Source organism: Leptonychotes weddellii, chromosome 1 (genome assembly GCF_054177405.1).
Source record: "Leptonychotes weddellii isolate Sample4059 chromosome 1, ASM5417740v2, whole genome shotgun sequence".
NCBI lineage: Eukaryota > Metazoa > Chordata > Mammalia > Carnivora > Phocidae > Leptonychotes > Leptonychotes weddellii.
Window position 1 is genome coordinate 84342506 of NC_138369.1, and position 26644 is coordinate 84369149.

The following is a 26644-nucleotide window of genomic DNA, read 5'->3' on the forward strand; positions in this document are numbered from 1 at the left end:
GGTTTTATATTTATGCTAAGAATTGGATAATGGTTTTAAATAAAAATCTCAACTCCGTATTTATGAAATTTTTAAAAGCCAGGGATAAAGCAAGGTTTTTGTTTTTCATGTAATCCTAAGTCTTTTTTAAAAAGGGAGCAATAAGATAATCATAGGGTAGTTTTTTTAGGGTGATCGTGTGGCTAATTTGCCTTCTATTGTTAGACGTGGATAATTTTTTAAAAAAGATTTTATTTTTTCGTTTGAGAGAGAGAGAGCATGAGTAGAGGGGAGAGGCAGAAGCAGACTCCCTGCTCAGCAGACAGCCTGACATAGGGCTCAATCCCAGGATCCTCATGATCTGAGCAGAAGGCAGATGCTTAACCATATGAGCCACCCAGGTACCCCAGACATGGATAATATTTAAAAGAAGAAACTAAACACAGTCCTTAAATAGTAACAAGTTACTACACTTTTAACAGCTATAAAAGCTGATGAACATACTCTTGAAACAAAGACAAGACTACATATAAGAATTTTATGATTATTCAGTGCATGAAATGATAATAAACTTGAAAAAAACTGGTTAAATATCAACTGTGATAAACTATTTATTAGCTATGTATTTTCAACAGTTTACTTCATTTAACTCTGACCCACAGTATTCTTAGTCTGAAAAACAGAACTACAAGTACCCATCTCACAAGGTTGCTGTGAGGATTAAATGATACAGCAGGTGATTTTTCTCTTCATGAGCTTACAGAATTTTCACAGGCAATACAAACTGAAGGATACTACTTAGCACTGGCTGAATCAAGAAATTAAGGTTGTTATTTGGAAGGCTAGTAGAGCATCATGCCAGAAACAAACCTAACCAATACCCACATCAAAATTCAACAGAAATTTGAAGAGCTAATACCTTCAGTACATAGATAGGAGATTGCTCCTGCAACCAATTTTATAAAAGCTTCACTGAAATTTAAGGAATAATGCCTCTAGTAAAAGAACATTAAAAGGCAAAAGAACTCAACAATAAAAACAACCCAATTAAAAATTGGGCAAGTAACTTGAATAGACATTTCTTCAAAGATATACAAATGGCAATAAGCACCTAAAAAGACGCTCAACAACAGTAATCATTAGGGAAATGCAAATCAAAACTACAATGAGATTAGGATGGCTATTATCAAAAAGTGTTGTGAGAACGTGGAGAAATTGGAACCTTTGTACATTGCTGGTGACAATTCAAATGGTACAGTCACTGCAGAAAATACTAGGGTCTTATCTCTGTAATATATAAAGAACTCTTACAACTCAATAACTAAAGACCAAAGGATATAGAAAGACTTCAAAGAAGATATACAAAGGTCCTGTAAGTATATGAAAAGATGCTCAACATCATTAGCAAACAGGGAAATGAAACTCAAAACCGTAATGAAGTATCATTTCACATTCACAAGGGTGGCTATAATAAAAAAAAGAAATAATAAGCATTGGAAAGGAGTGGAGAAATTAGAACCTGTTGCTGGTGGGAATGTAAAATGCTATAGCTATAGTTATAGCTACTCTGGAAGACAGACTATCAGTTATTCAAAAGGGTAAAGAATTGCCATATGACCTTGCAATTCCATTCCTAGGTATATACACAAGAGAAATGAAAACTTGTTCACAAATGTTCATAGCAGCATCAACTCAAATATCCATCATTAATGAACAAATACACAAAATGTGGTATATCCATACCATGGAATAAAAATGAATAATGTACTAATATATGCCACAACATGGATGAACCTTGAAAATATGCTAAATGAAAGAAGCCGGGTGCCTGGGTGGCTCAGTTGGTTAAGCGACTGCCTTCGGCTCAGGTCATGATCCTGGAGTCCCGGGATCGAGTCCCGCATCGGGCTACCTGCTCAGCAGGGAGTCTGCTTCTCCCTCTCCTGCTCCCCTCTCTTGTGCTCTCTCTCTCTCAAATAAATAAATAAATAAATAAATCTTAAAAAAAAAAAAAGAGAAAGAAGCCAATCACAAACTTAATCAAGGCAGAGTTCTGTTACCTTGAGATCAACTGTCTAAGTTTCAGCTCTGGGAAATAAATGTCTTTGGTGTAATATCTATTGTGTGGAGATGAAATGGGAGGTACGAGGGGATTTGGAGGGTTGGGCAGCTTCAACTGGCCTAGGTGCTCCTTGGATAGTCTTCATTTCATTGCCCTCATTACTTCCCTCACTAATTTATTCTTGCTTTTTATACTTGTCACCTCTAAGCCTAGAGCCTCTCCATTATCAGTCACTATAGGGGAGAATGGCTTCCATTTCCGATTCTAACTTCTCCTATGCATATTTTGGGATGTAGATTTCTCTACTATCACTTGTCCTTCATTATAATCACATTGGCTTTCATCTTCTAATTGGAAAATCTATATCTCTACCACTTTTTACAGCACTTTTAGAAATTTATTTCCTTTTATTATTATTTACATGAAAATTTCAATAGGATTTTAGAGTTGGGGGTCTAAACATGGTGTTCAGTCTATCACCTTAAATTGGAAGCTTACTATCTAAATCTTAAATAGAGTTTACATATTTTCTTAGAATCAAGCTCTTTGAAACACCAAGACCCTCTTTCCAAATAACACCAAAATATGGCCATCGGGTATAAATGCTATGATCTCCATTAGTCCATAAATAAAGAAACCAGTACGAAGTATTCTTTTTTTTTTTAAAGATTTTATTTATTTATTTGACAGAGAGAGACACAGAGAGAGAGGGAACACAAGCAGGGGGAGTGGGAGAGGGAGAAGCAGGCTTCCCGCTGAGCAGGGAGCCCGATGCGGGGCTCGATCCCAGGACCCTGGGATCATGACCTGAGCTGAAGGCAGACGCTTAATGACTGAGCCACCAAGGTGCCCGCATGTTAACTTTTATTAATAATTTCATTTGAAGTATTCAAAAGAATTGTACCCAAAGAATTTCCATGCACTTAACTAGAATCTATAACCACTGTCTTTTTATATTTTCCCAATAATTTCTTTTTATTTACAAAAATGATTTGTAGTATGTAACAGTATACCCCAGGTAGAAGTTATAAAAAGATCTATTTAAATAAGGAATCATAGGGGTGCGTGGGTGGCTCAGTTGTCAAGCGTCTGCCTTTGGCTCAGGTCAGGATCCCAGGGTCCTGGCATCGAGCCCCACATCAGGCTCCCTGCTCAGCGGGAAGCCTGCTTCTCCCTCTCCCTCTCCCCCTGCTTGTGTTCCCTCTCTCGTTGTTTCTCTGTCAAATAAATAAAATCTTTAAAAATAAATTAATAAATAAATAAACAAGGAATTATATATAATAAACTTTATTTCTCACTTAAATGAGCGAACTAGAATAGTTAAATCAGCAAAAGAATTTAATTTGGTAACTCAGTAAAATAATTTAGGAAAAAACCCTTTACTTTCCTGGAAGTATGTATCCATCATGTTGTGTGTGGAGGGGAAGAAAGGGTCTGAAATGGGAAATAAGTTATTTATTCCTCATGGATCTTCACTCCCTCCCTCCCTGGGTTATAGCACTCAGGCTTGCGACCATTTACATGCTGATGATACTACTTATATACTAATGATACCATCACTTAGATAACTAATAAACTTATTGAACTTCACATATCCAAAACAAAATTCCTTTCCAAACCTACTCTGAACTACAGTAAATGTAAAGGACATAAATATTCACCCAGTTGTTCACACAAAAAAACAAGATCCATCCTTTATTTTTCCTCTTCCTTCCTTCAATCTATCAATAAATCTTGTTGGTACTATCTCCATCATTTATCCATTATTTTCCTATCTCCACTGCCAGGTCACTGCCCCCTGCAAGTCTTTTGATTTTCCTGCTTCTGTTCTTGTCTCCTTAGAATCCATTTATCCCTCAGGAGTCAGTGTGACTTAGATCATGCCATTTCCCTGCTTAAAATCCTCCTTAGAGGGCACCAAGTGGCTCAGTCGGTTGGGCGTCTGCCTTCGGCTCAGGTCATGATCCCAGGGTCCTGGGATTGAGCCCTGCATCGGGCTCCCTGCTCAGCAGGGAGCCTGCTTCTCCCTCTCCCTCTGCCAGCCTCTCCCGCCCTTTCTGTCAAATAAGTAAATAAATAAAATCTTAAAAAAAAAAAATTCTCCTTAGAAAAGAAACCAAACTCCCTACCAGGACCTACAAGGCCTTTCATCATGGTCTGACTCCTGCCTACCTCTCCACACCTCATCTCACTCTTTGCCTTTCTCACTATCTCCAGGCCACTGTGCTTCCCCAAATACATCAACTTGGTTCCTCATTTGGGAGCTTTACATTTGCTGTTCACTCTGCCCAGGATCCCTGGTTCCTCCACCTCACCTAAGCTATTTACATGCCTGACTTTTTTGCTTTCAAAGATCGACTTCTTTGCTTTCAAAGATCACCTTCTTAGAGAGGCCTTCTCCAAGGTAGCTGCCATCACCTTTCTTATTTTTTTTGTATACATCTATCATAACCTATAAATAATCTTATTTATAACCCCCCCACACACAATATAACCTCTCTTAAGGGGAGACTTATCTATCTTGTTTATTATTCTCTCCAATACTTAGAACATAACAGTTAATAGATATTCAAAATGTTTGCTGAATGAACGAACAATTTCCTAAACATCGTTGAAGCAATACAGATATTAACTATACTGAATTTGATTATTAGCTTATTATAGTTTAAATTATATTAGTTAATTAGAAATTATTAGTTTATTATAAATAACTGGAGTTTTAACTTTCCACCAACAAAAAGATATTAAGATTACATGAGCATAAAGGAGGAATACAATACCACTGTGCTACATTTTATTCATTTAAGACAGGAACAGAGAAAAACACCCACAGACTGCAATCACTGCCTATGGGGCACCCAGGACCTTCTTCCCTCAGGAGAGGTCCCAAAAGGAAAATCAGATCTATTTGGAAGAGATGCCATGTAGAAGACACCATCAGATTCTGTCCAAAGGAGCAAAGAGAAAGTGAACAAACATCTTTCAGGACTAAAACTCCAGACAAGACCAAAAAGGGGTTTTTCACAGCTTCTTCTATAAGCTCTTTGAAAAGAAGTCCAGTGGATCAGAATACAGGGGAAAAAAACTCATGAGAATCCCTCAATGGATCCTTCACCCACCATACAAAATTTCTTCAGAAACTGACTTACTCTCACAAATGATCTTGACAAAGGAACAGCTGTGTAAGACATAATTAAAGCTGTACTGTCAAGTGGTAAGATGAGGATAAAAAGCCTCATATACTTTGATGTATAAATCAGTTATAATTTATAGAAGTTATAAATTTATATAGTTATAATTTATAAGTTATAAACACATCAATATATTGATGTATCCATCCCTGAAGAAAACAAATACAAATACTTACATATGATACTAAATCAACATACAAGACATTGAAGAGATAAAGATCAGTCTATGGTTGAGAGCTAGCTTACTGAATCTCAACACTGGGAGAAGGGAAACAAAGACGTTTCACAGCATTACAGAAAAACAATGCATTTGGAAGAAAATAAACATTTGTAAAAACAACAACAACAACAACAAGAAAATCACACGTAGTAATCTTTGTGACCTGATTGTGGGGGTGGGGGGGGTGGGATTCATTACAGTAAAGTTATATTAAAAAAATAAAAAGAATAAAAATCACTAGAAGAAAAAGTCACTGGATCATATGCAAAAAGGGAAAGCTGAATCAATGTTTATAGAAACAAATTTAATCTGGCACTTCTATATGTGATCTTTAGAGGTCTCTCTTATGAAGAGAGTGTAAAGAGACTCTTGTTTTTTATACTGTTTGTAGTACATAAGTGCCACCAATCATAACTAATGAATAGTGCCATTTTAAGGCCTTAAACATTGCTAAATACATCTGTATGAACTTGTACTGCTGCCCTTTCTGAAGATAAATACAAAAAAAGACCAGTAGGCTCTGGAAAGAGGAAGTTCCATTAGAGAAAAGAACACATCGCTCTTCATCTCTATATGATACAGCAGTTCCTCAGACTGATTTTATCTGTTCTAAACAGTTAAGAACCAAGAAGCAAGCAACAAATGCCACAAAGGAACTAAAGTACAGCTGATGCACATGCAAAAAACCACATTTTTTATTTTATTTTATTTATTTTATTTTTTTTTAAGATTTTATTTATTTATTCATGAGAGACAGAGAGAGAGACAGAGGCAGAGGGAGAAGCAGGCTCCCCGCGGAGTAGGGAGCCCGATGCGGGACTCGATCCCACTGGGATCATGACCTGAGCCGAAGGCAGACGCTTAACCGACTGAGCCACCCAGGCGTCCCAACACATTTTTTAATATATAGCCTCAAGGTCCTCACTCAGAGTCTTTTCATTTTTATTTTAGGCTGAATTCTAACACATTTGGCCATTTAGTCTCTCAGTGCACAGCAAATCAGAGGTAGCAAACTAGAAAATAGAAAAGACAGAAAACTATTTGTTAATACTGAGAGCAGATGACCTAACAAAAGAAAGGAGATTAAAACACCATTGGAAAAAGGAGTTCCAAAATCTTAGAATCAAAAATAAAATTCAAAAAGCATAGCTGGCAAAGTTTTGTTTAAAATAATAACAACTTTGGGACGCCTGGGTGGCTCAGTCAGTTAAGTGTCTGAAGAAGTATCTAAAAAAGATAGCATAAAAAGAACAGGTATTTAAACACAATTTTATTTCACGAATAATTTATTGTAACCTGTCTAATTCCACAGCAGAAACAGGTCATGATCTCGGGGTCGTGAGATCGAGCCCCATAAGAGGTTCTACTCTCAGTGGAAAGTCTGCTTCTCTCCCTCTCCCTCTGCCCCTCCCCACAATGTGTGCACACATACTCTCTCTCTTTCTCTCAAATAAATAAATCTTTAAAAAAATAGTAACAACTTTACAAAAATCTTGCCTCGAAGACGATGAGTTTTATTTTAACACAGCGCGACATTAATGTGGTACCTCATATAGTGGCTTACACGGCACACTGAACTTTTAAGTTTGAATAATGACCCTACAATGATCGTTTTTAACCCTGGACCTTCTGACTTGGTAGACATTCATACTGCATTCAACACTCCACGGATGATTCTGACGCACACTGAGAAGCACCGTCCTAATAGTCTAAGGAAAGGTTATACTGTATTTGACATATTAGTTAAGAAAGAAGTGAGAACTTATTATAATCTTTAAATGTGTTCAATAAAACTTGTTTTTAAAAGGTTTGGGCATGTTGAGGTAATGTGGTATATTCACTCTGGTAGAACACTTATCTCCCAAAAGGAGGGAGAGGGCTAAATGACACACTACCAATAGCCAATCCACTCACAGGATAATTTCTTTTGAAACCATGCAAATATAATGAATATATGTAATGATAAGTGAAGTAGAACACTCAGTAAGGCACGAAATAAAGGCAGAAACTCACTGAAGTTATTAAAGTTATGTGAAGAAAAACAGCTCTAATTAAACTAGACTAGTCTGGACACCAAATTCCTCTCTACACAGTAGGATCTCCCAAACAAAATACTTAACACTTATACTCACCTTTCTGAAAAATCAGAATCTATAAATTCTCTAGCTCGTTTTCTATCACTAAAAAGAAAAAAAAAGATAGCATAAAAAGAACAGGTATTTAAACACAATTTAATTTCACCAATAATTTATTGTAACCTAATTCCCCAGCAAATATATCCAAACACAAAATCTAACAAATAGAAAAGACACGTTTTATCATAGGATCAAGAAACCACAACATAATAAATTTTACCACAGGATCAAAAAGATCACAATATAACAACACAGTTTGAAATGAGCTCAATGAAAACGGGAGGAAAATATTGCACACTCAGAAAGGAGAAGGCTCAGAAAGCATTAGTCACTGCGGAATGACTGCGCAATCATTCCACCCCCGATATAAAGCAAGCTGGGGCCAAAAATATCCCAACCCTGGTCATGTCCAAAGCGGGCCAACACAATGGCATGGGTTTAGCTTTCATGTTATAATCTCTCAAGGTTACGTAGAAATCCAAGGTAACTTTCAGATCCTACATGGGATAAGGGCTGAATAAAGGTCATGGAATTACAGGTGATTGTGTCATTTCAGCTCCTTTGATAGTGAAAAAATATGTATACATATGAAACTCTTCTGTCTCTAATGTGTGTATGTGTGTGTATACATGAACATGTATATGGCTGGAAAGACTTTGCCAGGATTATTTCATTAATTCATTTAACATCCTGGAAACAAGAAAGCTCTTTCACAACCAAGGTTTACTGTCTGCTTGCTAGAACTCACGATTATAAGTCAAGGAACTACCCGTATAGTATGCCACCACAGAAATGACTTCTCAAGTGAACAAATGAGGTTTTGAATCCTTTATCTTACAATTTCTTTTTCTCTTATGGGAAGATGAAATGCTAAAATGAAAAGGAGCAGAGAAAGACTGGGTAAGGGTATTTTACAGGCAGAGATGAAACATGCAAAAGTTTGATACTAAAAGTGGTAAATGAGTAGCACAAGGGATATTGACTAACTGTCCAGTGTTTCAAAAGGATCAAGAGAAAAACTCAGTAAAATTTTTAATATTTCTTGGCCTCTTTTTCCTAGTTCCTTTTCTGATGTTTAAGGAAACAAAAATTCACAGGGGAAATTCTGAGTATAGCCAACATTTAATATGTAACTCTTTTCTTAAGTTTGTTAAAACAATATAAAATACAGAATTTGCATCTCCAAAGCAGTTAAATGTCATAATCAGAAAAAGTAGTCCTTTTTCAGAGTTGAAAAGTCAGAAGATTCAGGTACAAATTACTGTATTGTTTTTCTCTATTTAAAAACGGTTGCTCCATAAGTGATTTATATCTAAAATATAAGGTGAAATAAAATAGGTGGTTTTAAAGGCAACACATTAGTTTTGAAGGACTCGGCTAACATAAAACAAGAATGGAAGACAAAATAGTGAGAGGAAAAGATCACAGCTTAAGAAAAAGTTTTAAAAATGGTAACTTGCAACAACATTCTTACCCTGGGACCCAGCCAGTAGCTTCTGCTATGTGTGTCTGAGTAACCATTGCTGGTGCAGGGGTATATGGACTCCCAATCAGAACACTTCCTGAACTGGTTAGTCTCTGTGGTGTGCTTATAATCTATAAAGTTAGGACACAGAAAATCACATTCTTAGTTATTAAGAAACGCATACAGGCAGAAAATAATGTTCACTGCTAAGCTGCATTTAAAGAGGAAATCTTACTGCCTAAAATGCACTTAATATCAATCATCTAAAACATAAGCTTTCATTCACTTATATTCTAGGATCTTAAAGCACAAGTTATTGAATACTGACATGAGGTCACAATACAGGTTTCAGCAAGTGAACAGCAATTTGGAAGGATTAAGGTGGCAACTAACAGTGTTTTAAAAATCAGAAAAACAAAAAGCTTTCTTTGAAATATAGAACCTAACTGCAGCTGAACTTGATGTATTCAAACTAGGGCAAGAGTAAATCAGGTCTTCATGTCCAAAATATACACAAAGGCATTATACAATTTGGATTATTGTAACAGATGCCATTTCATCTTCTTTTTTCAAGAGCATTTCCTCATGTCATTAAATATTCTCCAAAGATATTTTAAAGACAGTGAAACATTTCATCATGTGGATTTATTATCCCCTATTAGATATATATGGATATTCAATAATCCAACATTATAAGCAATGCTGTGATGAACATTTTTGTATAATGATCTTGGCCTTAGTATCTATTTCCTAAGGACAGACTCTAGAAAGGTAATTAATGCAACTAAGGATATAGACTTTTAAAAAAAGTTTCTTTTTTTTTTTAAGATTTTATTTATTTATTTGAGACAGAGAGAATGAGAGAGACAGAGAGCACACGAGAGGGGACAGGGTCAGAAGACGAAGCAGACTCCCTGCCGAGCAGGGAGCCCGATGCGGGACTCGATCCAGGGACTCCCGGATCATGACCTGAGCCGAAGGCAGTCGCTTAACCAACCGAGCCACCCAGGCGCCCAAAAAAAGTTTCTTGATAGGTGCTACCAAATTGCTGCCCAGGACTTCAATGGTAAATAGACCATGTTTTTTCCAAAAATGTTTATAATAATTAGTACAAAAACCAATTTAGCATTCTACTAATATCTTTTTAAGTATTTTTGTCAAAAAAATAAGAGCATGTTCCAGTGAGTGGGTGTATTAATGCAACAACATTGGCCCCACATTAGTAACTACTGAAAACCGAACTGCTGGGCACACAGGGATTCTCTTTTTTTTTCTTTCCAACTCCGAGGCACAGGACCGCCCTCATCTGGGCAACCCCAGATCTTCGGATCTCCTAAAGTGAAGAGATTATTTTCGTATACTTTTGAAAATTTCTGTAACAGCTTAAGGTTTTGTTTAAATACCAATTAAGAGAGAAAAGCATCTATGTGGGCTACATACAATTTTTAAACGACAGATCTTTTTTTTTTTAAAAAGATTTTATTTATTTATTTGACAGAGAGAGACACAGCGAGAGAGGGAACACAAGCAGGGGGAGTGGGAGAGGGAGAAGCAGGCTTCCCGCTGAGCAGGGAGCCTGATGCGGGGCTCAATCCCAGGACCCTGGGATCATGACCTGAGCCGAAGGCAGATGCCTAACGACTGAGCTACCCAGGCATCCCTAAATGACAGATCTTAAAAGAAATAGTTATTTCTACTGCCTGATATAGGTCAAAATACTAATTAATTTTTGTATCCCTGATCAAATGAAACCTGTTTCTGCAGGCAGGGTCTAATTCCAGTCATTAAGTTAGCTGCTAATTTGTTCCATAAAGAACAATGACAAGGATTCACCTGCATTTCAAGCTTAGTTCAGCCTTTGTTATTAAAGCCTCGTCAACATTTATTCATTTACTAAATATTTAAGAATGTTAGTTACCTCTGTTTGTGTATGGCATTTTGCCAGTTTGGAGCTAGGGAGATGTTATTATATACAAATGCCTAGGAAATAATTTTAATAATTTAATTCTGCAGTTAAAAAAATGAAAACAGAAGGCAATAAACACTGATAGATGTCTGGAGGATTCTGATTCTCTACAATATTCCAGGGACTATTTTTTTTTTTAAGATTTTATTTATTTATTTGACAGAGAGAGAGACAGAGAGAGCAGGAACACAAGCCCAGGGAGTGGGAGAGGGAGAAGCAGGCTTCCCGCCCAGCAGGGAGCCCGATGCAGGGCTCGATCCCAGGACCCTGGGATCATGACCTGAGCTGAAGGCAGTCACTTAACCAACTGAGCCACCCAGGAGCCCCTCCAGGGACTATTAAATGAGGAATTCAGAAGCTTACCTCATGAGAAAATATGAATACTGGACAAGGGGTATGTATCTCCTACCCTTCTACACCCCCCCGCCCCGCACCTCCATTTCAGCATAAAATCTTTAAGGGTAGATCAAATGTTTGCAGAGCCTAGCACAGTGCTAGGAGATATTCACATTTGATGAACTGAGACAGAAGACCCAGCTCTTAAAATGAAAAAAGTAGCTTCTGTTTATTAATATGCCAAAAAGGACTACATAAAATCCAGTAAGAAAATACAATATAAAGGACATAATTCTCACCCAATCACTACATCACACATTCATATGTCCTATATCATGCTGACCTTGAGTGTGAAGCTTAAGAAGGAAAATTTGAGTATTTGATCAGTCTCGGTCTACTCTATTTCTAGAACAGGAGTCTCCACAAAGCAATTCTAATCATCCAGACTTACCCTTGAGATAGCCTGCATTATTTGTGCAGTATTATTACTAAGTTCTTTTTCTGTATCTGTTATTAGTAGCCTACAGGCTCAGTTTACCTGATTTAAAGGTCTTTGTCGAAAAAAAAAAAAAAAGATGAAGAGAAGAGGAAAGGAAACAGGACATAGGAAAAACCCAGTTATCATTACTGAGAAAGGCTTTGGAAATCAAGTGCTATGTTCTGGTTTATTTTTTTCTTCCTCAATGTCAGAACGTCAGCTGATATTCTTTGCTGATCCGACAGTGATTAGCAATATTCCGTTCTTTTCTCTTAGCCTAGTGCCTGGTATGCCCTTAATAGCAGAAATCCTCAATAAACATTTCCTGATGAACAAATTGGAGGGATGATATACTTGAACTAAAAAAAATGTTAGAAGTTCATGTGAGATGCTATGAGTTCCTAAATTAGGACAATGACAGTGAACCTTAAGAAAAAAGATCAAAGAAAAGCCAACAGAACTTGATCAACCACTGAACACAGGAAAATTATATAGGTGATGAGTCAGATATGTTTTATAAAACTGAACCTTAATTTTGAAATCCCAAATTGAAATCAGAGGTAATTACTTCCTATATTCAGTTGATCTGATAAGGAAAATGAACATTTATTTTAAATTCCAGCATCTACCTCGCCCCACCCCAAAGAAATCCTTAATTTAAATGTAATCATGCAGTTTTTTGACAACGGATTACAGTTGGGCTATGAAAATCATATAGCAATTGAACTTCATTCTGAAGATTTTCTGCCTTCAATCAATATATCTTACATACTACTGCCATCTACAGTACGAATAGCCCAGGAGATTGTTATAGCCTTGTATGGTAGCTACACTGGGGGTGAATAGCAATGAGCTGTCCAATCACTACGTTGTATGCCTGAAACTAATGTAACATTTTGTGTCAATGATACTTCAATTAGAAAGGAAAAGAAAAGAAAATAGAAAAGAAAAGCCAAGATAGCATCTGTATTCTGAAGGGAAAAAGAATCTATACAATTGGGGGTGCCTGGGTGGCTCAGTCATTAAGTGTCTGCGTTTGGCTCAGGTCATGATCCCAGGGTCCTGGGATTGAGCCCCGCATCAGGCTCCCTGCTCGGTGGGAAGCCTGCTTCTCCCTGTCCAGCTCTCCCTGCTTGTGTTCCCTCTCTCACTGTGTCTACTCTGTCAAATAGATAAATAAAATCTTAAAAAAGAAATCTATAAAAAGTATTACCTTAAAGGATTTTATTATTTCACAAAATTTTAGTTTTCACTATAAGAAACATGTACTTCTTAACCATGTTAAAATAAAGACGGTTATGAGATTGTATGACAAGATACCTTTAAGTAAAGGGCAAGTATTCAAACTAAAACAGTTATTGTTAAATTAGTTTCTATAAACACAGAAAACAACCTTCTTCTTGGGACTTTTTGAAATTTCTATCTACCATTAAGACTTGGCTAGAGACATGTGAAATTTAAAGGGCAAGTAGAGAAAGACAACAGAAAGAAGCAGGTTTTAAAAAAGAAAAAGAGGTTATATTCAAGAGTTTTCCAACTTAAAAAAAATGTTTTTAAATCACAGATGAGAGACTGAAAGTGAGGGGACAATATTCGAAAGAGATAAACAAGAGAAGAGAGAAATGGCTCTAACTGGGATTCTACAACAATTAGAAAGTCAAAAAGAAAGCTCTCATTTCTGTCCAAGAACTGAGAACTATAAAAAACACCTCAGTATTAAGGACACAAATTAAGGCCTGGTTTAAAGAAGAGTCCCAAATCTCCTTTCCTTCTTCTGACCTTTGTTTTGCTGATTCTGAGGTTTGTAGTAATGAGGTAAGTAGTATACAAGACTACCTATCATTGTCAGAACTGAGGTATAATAGTAATTACATGTACAGTAGCTCAAATGGACAATAGAAAGAAAAACTGTTCCCAAAAGAAGAATTCAAATTTGAGCCATAGCAGTATCACTAAGATATTGACAGGAAACAGTCTCTCGAAACAGAGTACTGTGCAGGAGAAATTCTAAGAGTTCGGGGATGTTTATTTAATTTTGGTGTTTATATAATCACATTCCAAAATACAGACTTTAAAGTCAGGTGCCTTATCTCATTTACACCTACTGCAGTGGCTGGTGAGAAGCAAAAGCTTAGTAAATGTTTGAAATATAACCTGAACTACCTTGAAATGGGAACACTTAGCTGAGCTTAAGACTCCATGAGGCTTGGAGCTAGACTACACATTCTTTACATAGTTACAGAAAATTGTGCAACATTTTTAGCTTGAATTCTGTAGATAATTAACAGTCCTCAAGTGATCAAGAAAAATGTCATGTCTTGAATGTCTTAAAATCTTTAAGATTTGCTGAAGCCACTAAAAACGCTAAGATATATTTTTCGCCTAAATAATTTTGCATTTAACAGAGTTCACAGTACTGAGTATTATGGGCAAAATTTATCCTTCCTGCTCTATAGATGAGAACGTGCAAGCACTGACAATGAAGAGTTACTGTTCAAGTGTTTACATACTTTTGCTAATGGTGGCTGAGACCATTAAATTAAGTATAGTTTTTAGGGTAATTGCATGCGACTTTGTTTATAAATAAGGCTTTTCTAAAAGTGCTATATACTTCAAGCTCTCGCATAATTAATGGAATATCTTCAGAGAAACAGTTAAATATTTTCCATTTTTCATTCATTATTTCTATTGCTAAAGACTGATAGCTCTGGATATAGATTAACTGTTGGATCATATTCAATTTATATGAGCGTACATAGCCTAGGGCAGTAAAGGTTATTTTATAAGAAAAAAAGAGGAGAACATAAAACAACAGATTTCAAATCAATTTAATCAAATTAAAAACAAGAGAAGCCTACCACAGGGAGCAAGCAAAAACCTTGATATTACATATCCAGAATCCAGATTCAAATACATGAAAATTAAACACCGAAGAGCACAACGTCTTTCTTTTCCTCAAGACTTAACCAGTTACATTCTGATGAAAACAAAACTTCTTAAAAAAGTGAATGAGTTAAGAAGTGAACTGCAATTTTTGTCCAGCATCTTTAGTACAATTATCCTCTAACTAAGCAAAATGTCAAATTCTAAGATTTGATGGTTTTCTTACCATTTGGGGTCCAACATTCACATTTATTGGTCCTAAGGTTTTTGGTAAAATCTTTGTTGGTGAGTTGGTGCTGGAAACTGGAAATGCAACAAATGAAATGTTACCTGAAATGATATCAAAATATTAGGTTAATGTTCTGTAATATCGAGGTCACCTTCTATCTATACATTCATGGTCCTAACCCCAGTTTTGCTTAAGTAACTTAAAATGATCTTAATAATTAAGTTAACACAAGAAGGCTTACTGAAAAGCCATTCTAATGATTGCTTTCTTGTAGTGAATACAATTAGTTCTGCTAAATAGGAAAACTGTAAAATAAATAGTTCAGTCTATCTGACAACTAACTACTGGACTTTTAGTGGGTTTTCAGGGGAAAAAATATTTAGAGAATACATACTGCAAATCAGAGTTTATATCAGAGTAGAGAAATCTAGTTAGGTCTTTATTAGACACCACAGAACAAAAAAAAGTATGAAGTAGACATGAAGTAAAGTATCTATTAGAATTTATTTATAGTATAAAAGAAAATATTTATACTAAAAGTTAACATGTTTTCATATGAGTTGGTAGTTTTTTGAGGTTTTATCACACCGGAGAAAAAAATATGATGCCACCTAGTGATACTGAGAACTGTGGGATGTATACAGTGTTTTCAAGTGATATCAACACTTTATTTTTATTTTTTTTTAAGATTTTATTTATTTATTTGACAGAGAGAGACACAGCGAGAGAGGGAACACAAGCAGGGGGAGTGGGAGAGAGAGAAGCAGGCTTCCCGCGGAGCAGGGAGCCCGATACAGGGCTTGATCCCAGGACCCTGAGATCATTACCTGAGCCGAAGGCAGACGCTTAATGACTGAGCCACCCAGGTGCCCCAGTATCAACACTTAAAATGTGAAATTAAGGTAGCCAAGTGGACCCCAGAAATGAAAAGCTAACCAATAACTTTCTGAACTGTGTCAACTACTTAACTCCTCTGGACAAACTTCAGTTTATCAATGTTTTTCTTAATAATCTAATGTAACAGAGGAGATCACCCAGAAAGTACGTGAAAGAGGTTCAATACTGAAACTTTGGGGGAAAAAAAATGGCATTTAAGAGCAGGACGAGACACCTCCTTCTCAGATGGCCCCCTTGGCTCTCCCAGCACTTGCCCAGACTCCTTAACCCCATCCTCTCACCTCCTGATTCTCAGCAGATACTCCTATTTCCTTCAGTAAGGAAATCAGGCCATCAGGCTGTATTAGAGCTATTAGAGCTTCTCTTCCTTGACCTGTGAACCTATCTGCACCCTCACCTATTTTTACTGCTTTCTCTCTGAATGTAAATTCTCATATAAATGATTTCTTTTTTGTCTCTGCACATGGTGTCTACTCAGGGGTCTCACTTATCAATTATCTACTGTCTCCTGAGTTTTCGACTGCACCGTCAGCTCCTCCCCTTCAGTTTCTCTCTCTGCCCATTTGCCCTGTATCATTTTCCCTCAATACCCACATTTTAAAATCAAATCCTTCATCTTTCTCATGCCCACTCAACAAGGTCTAATAGCCAAATCTGTTTCTCCTTCATGCTCTTGGCATATGACCGAGTCTTGGTAGATGATCATTACCATCCCAGTGACCCAGTCCAGAAACAATCAACCCCCTCCTTACTCAACTGACCACTGTATCCTACCTGCTATCTCCTTACTCTGGCTCCTTTATGCTGCTGCCACTTGTTTATTTTGAAACTTTATCAAATCTGATTTGAACACAGTTACCCTCGAACGCAGTGATTCAACACCGTAGCTGTGCAACAGAATTATCTGGGACTCCATAAAAAATACCAATGCCTCAGTCCCACCCCCCGAGCTGCTGATAAAACTGGTCGGGAGTGAACCTGGGCATCAGACCGTTGAAAGTTCTCCAGGTGGTTCCGGTGTGCAACCACTCTAACTGGAAATGCTACTTCAAATAGCTTTGCTAGCCCTCCACACATCTGTAACAAACCAGTTTTTCAACTGGGGAAACTGTTCTGGACACTCCCCTACTTTAGGCCTTCAAAGATTCCCCAACACTTTCAATGCCTCTCAGATTCCTCAACATGGCACAACAGCTTCTATCTGGAGATCTCACCCCTGTCTCCCTTCCCAGCTTCATCTTCAGCTACTCCCTCCACTCCAGTCAGGTTAAATACTTTGCAATTCCAGAAAGGCCCCAGCTCAACCACTCCAGTTTTGACACACACCTTTCCTTCTGTTGGAAGTCTCTCTCTGCTGGGGCTACTTCTACACCCTAGCACTTCAAAATGGCATTCCATACCATTTTCTAAGTCATTACTGTGTGCCAGAGTCTGTTCCAGAGGTTCCCATATATACACCATCTCATTGAGCTTAGGACAACAGTGTGAAATGTATTATTACTGTCTCCATTTTACACATTTAGAAACTGAGACAGAATGAGGTTAAAGAATTTGTACAAGGTCCCAGAGCTAGTGAGGGCAATAGCTCCACCTCCCAAGTTTCTGCTGTGTGTGTCACCTCTCCTTATAAGCTGTTCTCAGCCTCTGTGGTCGAGTTCCTGGATGCCCTTCTTTTGACTTTTCATAAAACCTATGATCATTTGCTTGTTCTAGCTATCATTTACTTAGTTCTAAGTGGGCTATGTCTCTCAGCTTTGTATCCTAGCACCTGGTTTAGTCCCTGGCACAAAAGAGGTGCACAAAACTATAAAAACTAATTAGTACAGATTGGAGCTATTACCTTTTTTTTTTTTTTTTTAATTTTTATTTGCGAGAGAGAGAATGAGAGAGAGCATGAGAGGGAGGAGGGTCAGAGGGAGAAGCAGACTCCCCGCTGAGCAGGGAGCCCGACGCGGGACTTGATCCCGGGACTCCAGGATCATGACCCGAGCTGAAGGCAGTCGCTTAACCAACTGAGCCACCCAGGCGCCCGGAGCTATTACCTTTTCTAATCTGGATGCCATATTTCCTGCAATGTAGCCTACACTGTATTTTTTGCTGTTGTTACCTTCTAACTGGTGCCATAACTTATAAAGTCTGAAATAAATTTAAATGCTAGGTCCTTTATTATTTTGAACAACCAATATGTCAAATAAAGTTTCCTTCCTCTATAACCATGAAACTGATTTTTGCTTTTATATAACATGCATATTTTACCAATTGCTAAATATTAAGGTTATTATCAAGCTTCCCAAATATGGTTATTCACCTATTTAAGAATCCACTCTAACTGGAGAATAATTATCTATGATTCTAGGGGGAAGAACAGCTATGTAATTGATAGACAGGTGCCATAAACTCAGTCCCAGGCAGGACAGGCATGTGAGAAGAGCACAGCCCTGCAAAAGTCTGATTCTCAGATTTTTTTTTTTTTTAATTGAAGTACAGCTGACATACAATATTATATTAGTTTCAGGTGCACAACATAGGGATCTGACAATTACATATATTACAAAATGCTTACCATGGTAAGTGCAGTTACCATCTGTCACCATACATTATTACAGTATTATTGACTTAATATTCTCCATGCTGTATGTTACAACCCCGTGACTGATTTATTTTATAACTGGAATTTTATACTTCTTAATCCCCTTCACCTATCTATCCCCTGACCTCCTCCCCTCTGGCAACCACCAGTTTGTTCTCTGTATTTATGAGTCTGTTTCTGCTTTTGTTTGTTCATTTATTTTTTTAAGAGTCCACATGTTAAGTTAAAACATTTGGTATTTGTCTCCTCAGATGGTTTTTAAAAATGACCTTAGCGCTGCTGAATGTTTAAGATGAGATCATTTCTGATACACTGTTAGAAGCAAAAGTAAAAAACTTGCAAAAAGCAGTGGAACAAGAAATACAAAAAAAAGAAAATTAAGGTTAGGGAACAGACTGACTCCGATTTTAAACCTAACACTAAAGGAAAATTAAGAATATAAAACTTAGGTCAAAACAAAATGAAAAATATCATTAAAGCCAGATCTGTCATGTCAGTTAATACCATAAGAATTTAGAGGGAACTTAATAAATTTGACCAATTGATTCTAAAGTGCATCTGGAAGAGTGAAGGCAGAGAACAGCCAAGAAAATTTAAAAAAAAAAGAAAAAAAAGAATAACAGGAAAGAGGGGAACTTTAGCCTACCAGATTTCAAAATTATTACACAGCTGAAGTGACTGAAATAATGTGATATTGCTAAGAAGCAGATAAAAAAAGTGACAAAACAGAAATTAAAGTCCAGAAATTACTTCATGTATATATGAAAATGTTATATATGGTAAAGGCAGCATTTCAAATCAATGTGGGAAAGGGCAGATTACTTAAAAAAAATGTTTGTTTGTTTTTTTTAAACATCTTATTTATTTGACAGAGACAGAGATAGTGAGAACAGGAACACAAGCAGGGGGAGTGGGAGAGGGAGAAGCAGGCTTCCCACCGAGCAGGGAGCCCGATGTGGGGCTCATCCCAGGACCCTGGGATCATGACCTGAGCCCAAGGCAGACGTTTAACTGAGCCACCCAGGTGCCCTTAAAAAATGTTCTTGATTGTACATCTGAAAACTAATACAACACTATGTCAGCTACACTTCAATAAAAAAAAAAAGAGACACACAAGAAAGAAATGTTTCTGAGATAAGAAATTGTCCACTTGGGTAAAAGAAACCTTGGATTTCAATTTCTCATCTTGTACAAAAATCAATTCCCAAAAGATCAAATATTTAAAAATAAAAATTAAAGCCATAATGCCTGGATGGTTCAGTTGGTTTTTTATAATCTGGGGATGAAGAAGGCCCTTCCAAGCATGTTACAGAATTTAGAAATCTTTTTTTTTTTTTTAAGATTTTATTTATTTATTTGACAAAGAGAGAGACAGCGAGAGCAGGAACACAAGCAGGGCGAGTGGGAGAGGGAGAAGCAGGCCTCCCGCTGAACAGGGAGCCCGATGTGGGACTCGATCCCAGGACCCTGGGATCATGACCTGAGCCGAAGGCAGACGCTTAACGACTGAGCCACCCAGGCGCCGAGAATTTAGAAATCTTAAGTGAAAACAGACTGATAGATGGGACTAAGTAAAAATAAATGTTTCCTAAATAGCAAAAGACCTAATACACTTAAGAGACAAATCTCAGACTTGGTAAACAAATTTGCAACATATAGGTCATTAGATTACTATCCTTAAAAACTTGTATTTACTTAACTTCCCACTTTTAAGTCAATAACAGTAAAACAATACCTCAATACAAAAATAAGCTGAGGGCATACCTAAATGTCAATGATCATATGAAAAGATGCTTGATTTTAATAAAAAAAAAATTTACACTTTTTAGAAAAAGAAACCATTTTATGTACTAGATTGATAAAGATTAATAAGTTTGATAATGCTCACTTCATCTAAAACTAATGATGTATGGGGATTAACATAAGAATAAAAAAAATAAATAATAAAAAAATAAGTTTGATAATGCTGAGTTGGTAAAAATGTGGCATAATGGGTACATTTACAAAATATTTACTTGGCAGCTACTATATGTTAAGTACTAATGTTAAGCACTTATGCATATTCATTGCAAGGGACACTGTCCCCTGCACTCAGCAGCTAACACATTGTTGGTGGGAGAGATATTGGACAGTCTTTCTGGAGGGCAGTCGGACAATGTAACTAGAGAGGAGGTAATGGGTCTGTCTGTTAGAGGACATCATTTTAAATAAGTGCTTTAAAAACAATTATACACATTTTAAAGGCTCTTTCCACTTCAACAAATGTCCTTTCAGCTGCTCTCCATTGCCTAAGTGGCAAGCTGATCCCTGGCCTCTGCATCAACATCACAATTAATTCCCAATAATGGGAATACCCTCTGAGCAGCAATTCCTCTGCTGGATATATATCCTAATAAGCCAAGCAGATAAGAACAATTATACATGTCCTAGAATTGCAACATTATAAAGGCAAAAACCTAAAAACAATTTAAATGCATAAACATCTTTTGGTACATGTACATGATGGAATATTATACAGTCCCTGAAGCAGAATTACAAGTATGTATTTGCCATGGAAAAATGTTCCCATTATAAGAGGCTATGATTAGTATGACTCCATTTACCTAAAAACTACATACTCATAAGTTCTATAAGCATAAAAAGTATGGCAAGATAAACAAATGTATGAGAGGTTATCTCTGGTGAGTAGTATGGTGAAATGTTTTACTTGTTTTATACTTTTTCATTACTTGAAAAAACATCTTATGAACATGCAAGTGCTTGTTTTATAATTTAGAAAGCTATTGCCATTCTGGAGGGAAAAGAGAGGAAGGGAGGAAGGGAAAGAATCAGTCACAGCTGTTGAAACAAGATAAAAATCTATAAATGACACTACAACAAAAACTAATGATGTAATAATGTATGGTGATTAACATAATAAAATTTTAAAAAATCTATAAATTAGGTATCTGTGTTTTATAATTAGTAAAAATGAAATCTGCTTTGAAAGTAGTTAAAGGGGCTCCATTGGGATTTCAATAATTATAACATCCAGAAATAAAAGCCATGCATTTTAGACATTGTTTACTTTCATCAAATCAACTAGGTTCAACAGCAGAAACAGAACTTTTTTGACTCAAAAGGACATATTTAAATTGGTTATAAACATCCAGTATCCCAACATTTCTGTCAGGTTAAGAGAAGTAAACCAACCCAAGTCTAAAGACTTTTTCCTAAGTACCTGGCCTTAATTCATAGCTCCTTGGCAACAGGGGCTTGACACTGTCCAGAAGCCAATTCCTGGCAGTTGGTGTATTTATTAAAAACAAAAATTTAAAGACCTGCCTGGATTTGGGTTTTGGCAATTCCCCGCATTAACTAAATGAGATCAATCACCTGGGGAAGTGGCTCGGAAAAAGAGCTAAAAACTTAGCCAAATCTTGGCAAAGGCACACAATTTTGGCTCAAAATTTTATTTCAGTTTTCTGAGTAATTAGAATCTTTCTGTTTTCTATTAGAATTGCCTAGACACCAAAGATTTCTTTCACTCATAATTCTTATAAGGGGTTCTAGTTCAGTTAGTCACCTTCAGTATGTCCAATTAAAATGAAAAATTCAGTGAAATAACTGTGGTTTGTCTACATAATGCCAGTGTAAGTTATTTTTTCACAGTACTGACTTTCTGGGGAAAAAAAAATGTTTTTGGCCTGATTTAGTTTTTGGAAAAACCTTCACCCAAGCCTGTATCACATCCTCCTAGAAGAACCAAATTAATAACTTACTCTAGGAAAGAGTATGCCTATTTTACTGGTTTATAAATACCTCAAATCAGAAATAGTGGTATATCCCATATACACACAGGGTCCAAGTTCAAAGGAAAAGCTACCCTTCAGCCCTAAATAGTTAGAAAATGACCTAGTTTGTGGTGGTGGAGGTGTCTGTCAAAGTCATACAACTCTAGGCTAATGGGGTTAGGCTTTATTATATGGAAATTATACCTTAATAAAAAAATGGGAAAAAGTGACCTAGGCAATTTCATACTTACAAGAGACTAATTATAGATTATATAATCATTTTGCTTTCTTCCCTCAGATATTTACTTGCCTTATTCCCCAGCTTCCTTCTAGTCTGTGGCTTGGTCATCACATCAGAGATGACTGATTATTCTATATAAGCACTTCCTAATTTACTATGAGTTTTCACCAGAATACTCAATCTCTATGTGATATATTGCCTATTAATATTTATCTGCTTAGGTGATTATTATCTGTCCATAGCCCATCCACTCCCAGAATTTAAGTTCCATCAGGACAGGGGCTTCATTGTCTCATCCATTGCTGTATCTCCAGCACCTAGCACACCCCGCCTGAGACATAGCAAAGTTCAACAAATACTGTTGCATGAAAATGAATACATGAATGAATACATGAGTGTCTGGATGGAAGCATACGATACAAATTTGTCAGACACATGAGACACGAGTATATTGTGAAAACTAAGTCTCCTTCTATCTCCAACCACCACCTAACCATTCCCTTCCCTAGTGATGGCTACTAGTGCCAGGTTGTCTATAACCTTCCGGAAAGATTCTAACATATACAAACACATATGCATAAACATTCCTTTTTCCTTCACATATAGTTGAATACTATATCAGTTTCCATGTTGCTTTTTCCCACTTAATAATACTGTATCTATCTTAGATGTCTTTCCATACTTGTATACGTAGTTTTGCCTCAATATTTACTTTGTAAACCACACAGTATAACTTTTTATGGATCTACATGTTTATCAATCCCTTAGTAATGGAAAAGCTTTTAATATTACAAACATTATTAACAGCTTTTAATATTACAAGCATTATTAATAATAAAACCTATTACTACAAATAATACTGCAATGACTATTCATGTCTTTACACATACTGGTTGTACCAAATGACTGCACCAATTCACCCTCCATACAGAAATGTATAAAAATGTCCATTTTCACATATCCTTACCATCTCAGTGTGTTAATCGAACTTTGTCAACTTTTAGGTTAAAAACAGTTTCTCATTTTATTTTGGTTTTAATTTATTATAATGAATAAGGCTGAGATGTTTTGTTTAAAAGTCATCTAAATTTTCCTTCCTGAAAATTATGCCCACCTTTCATTTGCTGTTGATTTTTTTTATTGGTAGACCCTCTTTAAATATTGAAAAAATAAGTATATTCTTTGTTATGCCGATGCAAATATTTTTCCCAATTTGACATTAGCCTTTTGCTTTTATATATGATTTTCTTTGCACATTTTTAAAGAATGTAGTTTTTTGGGTTTTTTTTAGAGAGGGAGAGTGGGGGGGGGTAAGGCAGAGGGAGAGAGAAAATCCTAAGCAGGCTCCACACCCAGCACAGAGCCCAACTTGGGGTTCAATCCCACAACTCTGAGATCCTAACTGGAACCGAAATCAAGAGTTAGATGCTTAACCAACTTAGCCACTCAGGCACCCCAAGAATGTAGTCAATTTTATAGTGATTCTTTTCTTTTGTGACTTTTGTGTCATACACAAGGTCTGTAAATATGTTTAAAAATAAAAATGAAGGTCAGAGTAACTGCTAAGTTTATTCATACCGTACCTCCTTGGAGGTGCACATTATATACAGACATGCTACATTTTACTTATCTTACAGGTTTGGTAATTCCAGTTGGCTATGATGTTCTTCAAAATTAGCTATCATTAGTTATATACTAAGATTATATTAAACATCCCCCATGTTTTCTTATAATACCTTAATGCCTTTGTTTTAAATTTTACATCCTTGACCCATATGGAATTTATTTGATGTGAGAAATAAAAGATCCATTTTTTCCCCTCAGATGGCTACCTAAAAAAAAATATTTTGTTTATTTATTTGAAAAAGAGAGAGCACACGGGGGAGGGGCAGAGGGAAGAGGGACAAGCAGACTCCTGACGTGGGGCTCCATCCCAGGACCCTGAGATCATGACGTGAGCTGAAGGCAGACGCTTAACTGACTGAGCCACCCAGGCAACTCCGCCTCAGATGGCTATTTTTAATGAATAATCTACTTCCCCTTCCCCATGCTGCTATGAAATGCTACCTTGATCATTTACTTATTTGGGTCAATTTACTGACTTTCTATCCTGCTCCACAGATCTGCCTATTTATGTGACAGTATCACATGCTTTTATTTCATTGGTGATTAATGTTTCCACCAGAGAATAAGCTGAGTCAGAACAGGAGTGTCAAGCGTTTCTTTCCTTTTAACTATTAAAAGGATTATTGCCCTTTTAACTATTTGTTAATAAGCGTTGTAAAGGACTATCAATTGGTTTCAAATAAAGTACTAATGAGGTCAAGTCACGGGTCAATTCTAGAAAAGGCCAATTCATTTTGCAAAGAAAAAAGATTCCACACCTTAAGACTATTTCTAATTTCAGCCAGCCATCTAGAAAGCAATGTAGGTCACTGAAGAGTGGACTAGAGAGAAACAGTATGGATGGCTTAGAGGATTATTTATCACCTTTATTTGACAAATAACTCAGGCCCAATAGTTCAATGCACTATTTTCATAAGTAAAACACATTAATAATGCATAATTAATTTGAAAAGGCAGCATATCCAACTGGAAATGCCAAACCTGCAAGATAAATAAAACAGAACATATCTACATAACCATAACTACATCGCTACAAATGGGAGGTATGAGAAACAGAAGATAAAAGTTCCTACTATCGAGCACCTGAGTGGCTCAGTTGGTTAAGGGTCTGCCTTCGGCTCAGGTCATGACCCCAGGGTCCTGGGATTGAGCCCTGAGTTTGGCTCCTGCTCAGAGGGGAGTCTGCTTCTCCCTCTCCCACTGCCCCTCTGCATCCACCCCCCGTGTGTGCTCTCTGTCCCGCTCACTCTCTCAAATAAATAAATAAAATCTTAAAAAAAAACTTCCTAATATTTCCATAGTTTAATGGTTAAAGCGGCCTCTAGAACTACCCCCTCCATATTTGGTTCTACAATGGAATTCAAGCAGTCTATAGTACACAGATAAGGACAGAAGATCTGAAATGCACGTACCCACATATCATAGGCATGGAAGAAAAGCCTAGCTGTTTTTGCAGCTGTCAGAACACAGGACTTCTAGGATTTCCCCAAATGGACCACCTAACCAGCATCTTTCCATGAACCAAAGAAAGGCTTTCCATGAACCAAACCAAGAACCTTGAAATGGCCATAACAAGAAACAGGCTCTTAGCCCTAAAGGCATACTCTTTTTTTTTCCCCTAAGGGCATACTCTTAAATGGGTCAATAAATCTTTCTGTCAGTCTTTCCTACATACTTTCCCTAGAGGATTAAATCTGTTCTCTTGGCTTTGATAAGCATTTTTACATGGAGGACACCTTTTAAAACAATTAGCTAGCTCCCTGTTTCCCTGGTATTTAAAACCATAAATGCCCTGGATTCTTCACTTTGAAAGGAGGAAAAAAACTTCTTTCTTCATCTTCCTGTATGCCAGAATTTAAACAGTGCCTCTTCATTTTTTAAATGAACTCCTTAATTCAAGCTCTGGCGTCTGGAATATTATAGTTGTTTTCACTTAGTTCATCAAACCTCAAAACTAAAAGATCTTAGAAATCATTTAGTCCATTCTCACTAGGTTTTCTTTATAGGACCTTTTCCTTTCAATATTTTTAAAATGTCTGTCCAAAAATATGTCTCACCTACAGGTTTGATTCTATTGCTCTATTGGCTTCTTTATCTTTAGTTAAAACATGTCATTTTGTCCTTTTGCTATTATCTTGCTTAGTAAAGGAAACCTTTAAATCTTAACTTTCTCATTTCTCTTCTACCTGCTTAATTAGAATTTCCCATTTTTTGGACAATGTATCTTCTGATTAATACTTGGATTATTTTACCATATGGCCTCAGACAACGTGGCTCTTCCAATCCTTCATAGCAATTCTTCCCAAATGTGCCTGGTCCTAAGATGTAAAGGGGGCGGGGGGGTGGGGTGGGGAAGGAGTGTCCCTCTTATTCAAAATGCACATTCCTGGGCTCCACTCAACATCCACAGACTCAAAAACTAGGTGGGAATGCCTATTTTTAACAAGTGCCTCAGATGATTCTTATGATCAGTCAAGACTGGGAAAGACTGCTTCAAGGTCCCTTTTTCTCTTTGTTCCAGTTAAGGAAGTAATGGAGTATAAGTAGATGCCATTACACTTATCTCTTTCCAA

General features: G+C 36.7%; 1 protein-coding gene across 8 annotated transcripts in view; it reads right to left on the reverse strand.

The window, feature by feature from the left end:
• The window catches only part of TFDP2 (transcription factor Dp-2), a 149970-nt gene that overhangs the window by 37306 nt on the left and 86020 nt on the right, over positions 1–26644 (reverse strand). For 7 of the 8 annotated variants that reach the window (XM_081827396.1, XM_081827391.1, XM_081827424.1 and 4 more), the window contains 3 exons: positions 14942–15045; positions 9062–9183; positions 7585–7632 (listed from right to left, as the gene is read on the reverse strand). In XM_081827396.1, coding sequence (XP_081683522.1) covers positions 7585–7632; positions 9062–9183; positions 14942–15045 — 274 coding nt within the window. The remainder of the gene's footprint in view (positions 1–7584; positions 7633–9061; positions 9184–14941; positions 15046–26644) is intronic. The other variant, XM_081827397.1, reaches the window with a different exon arrangement.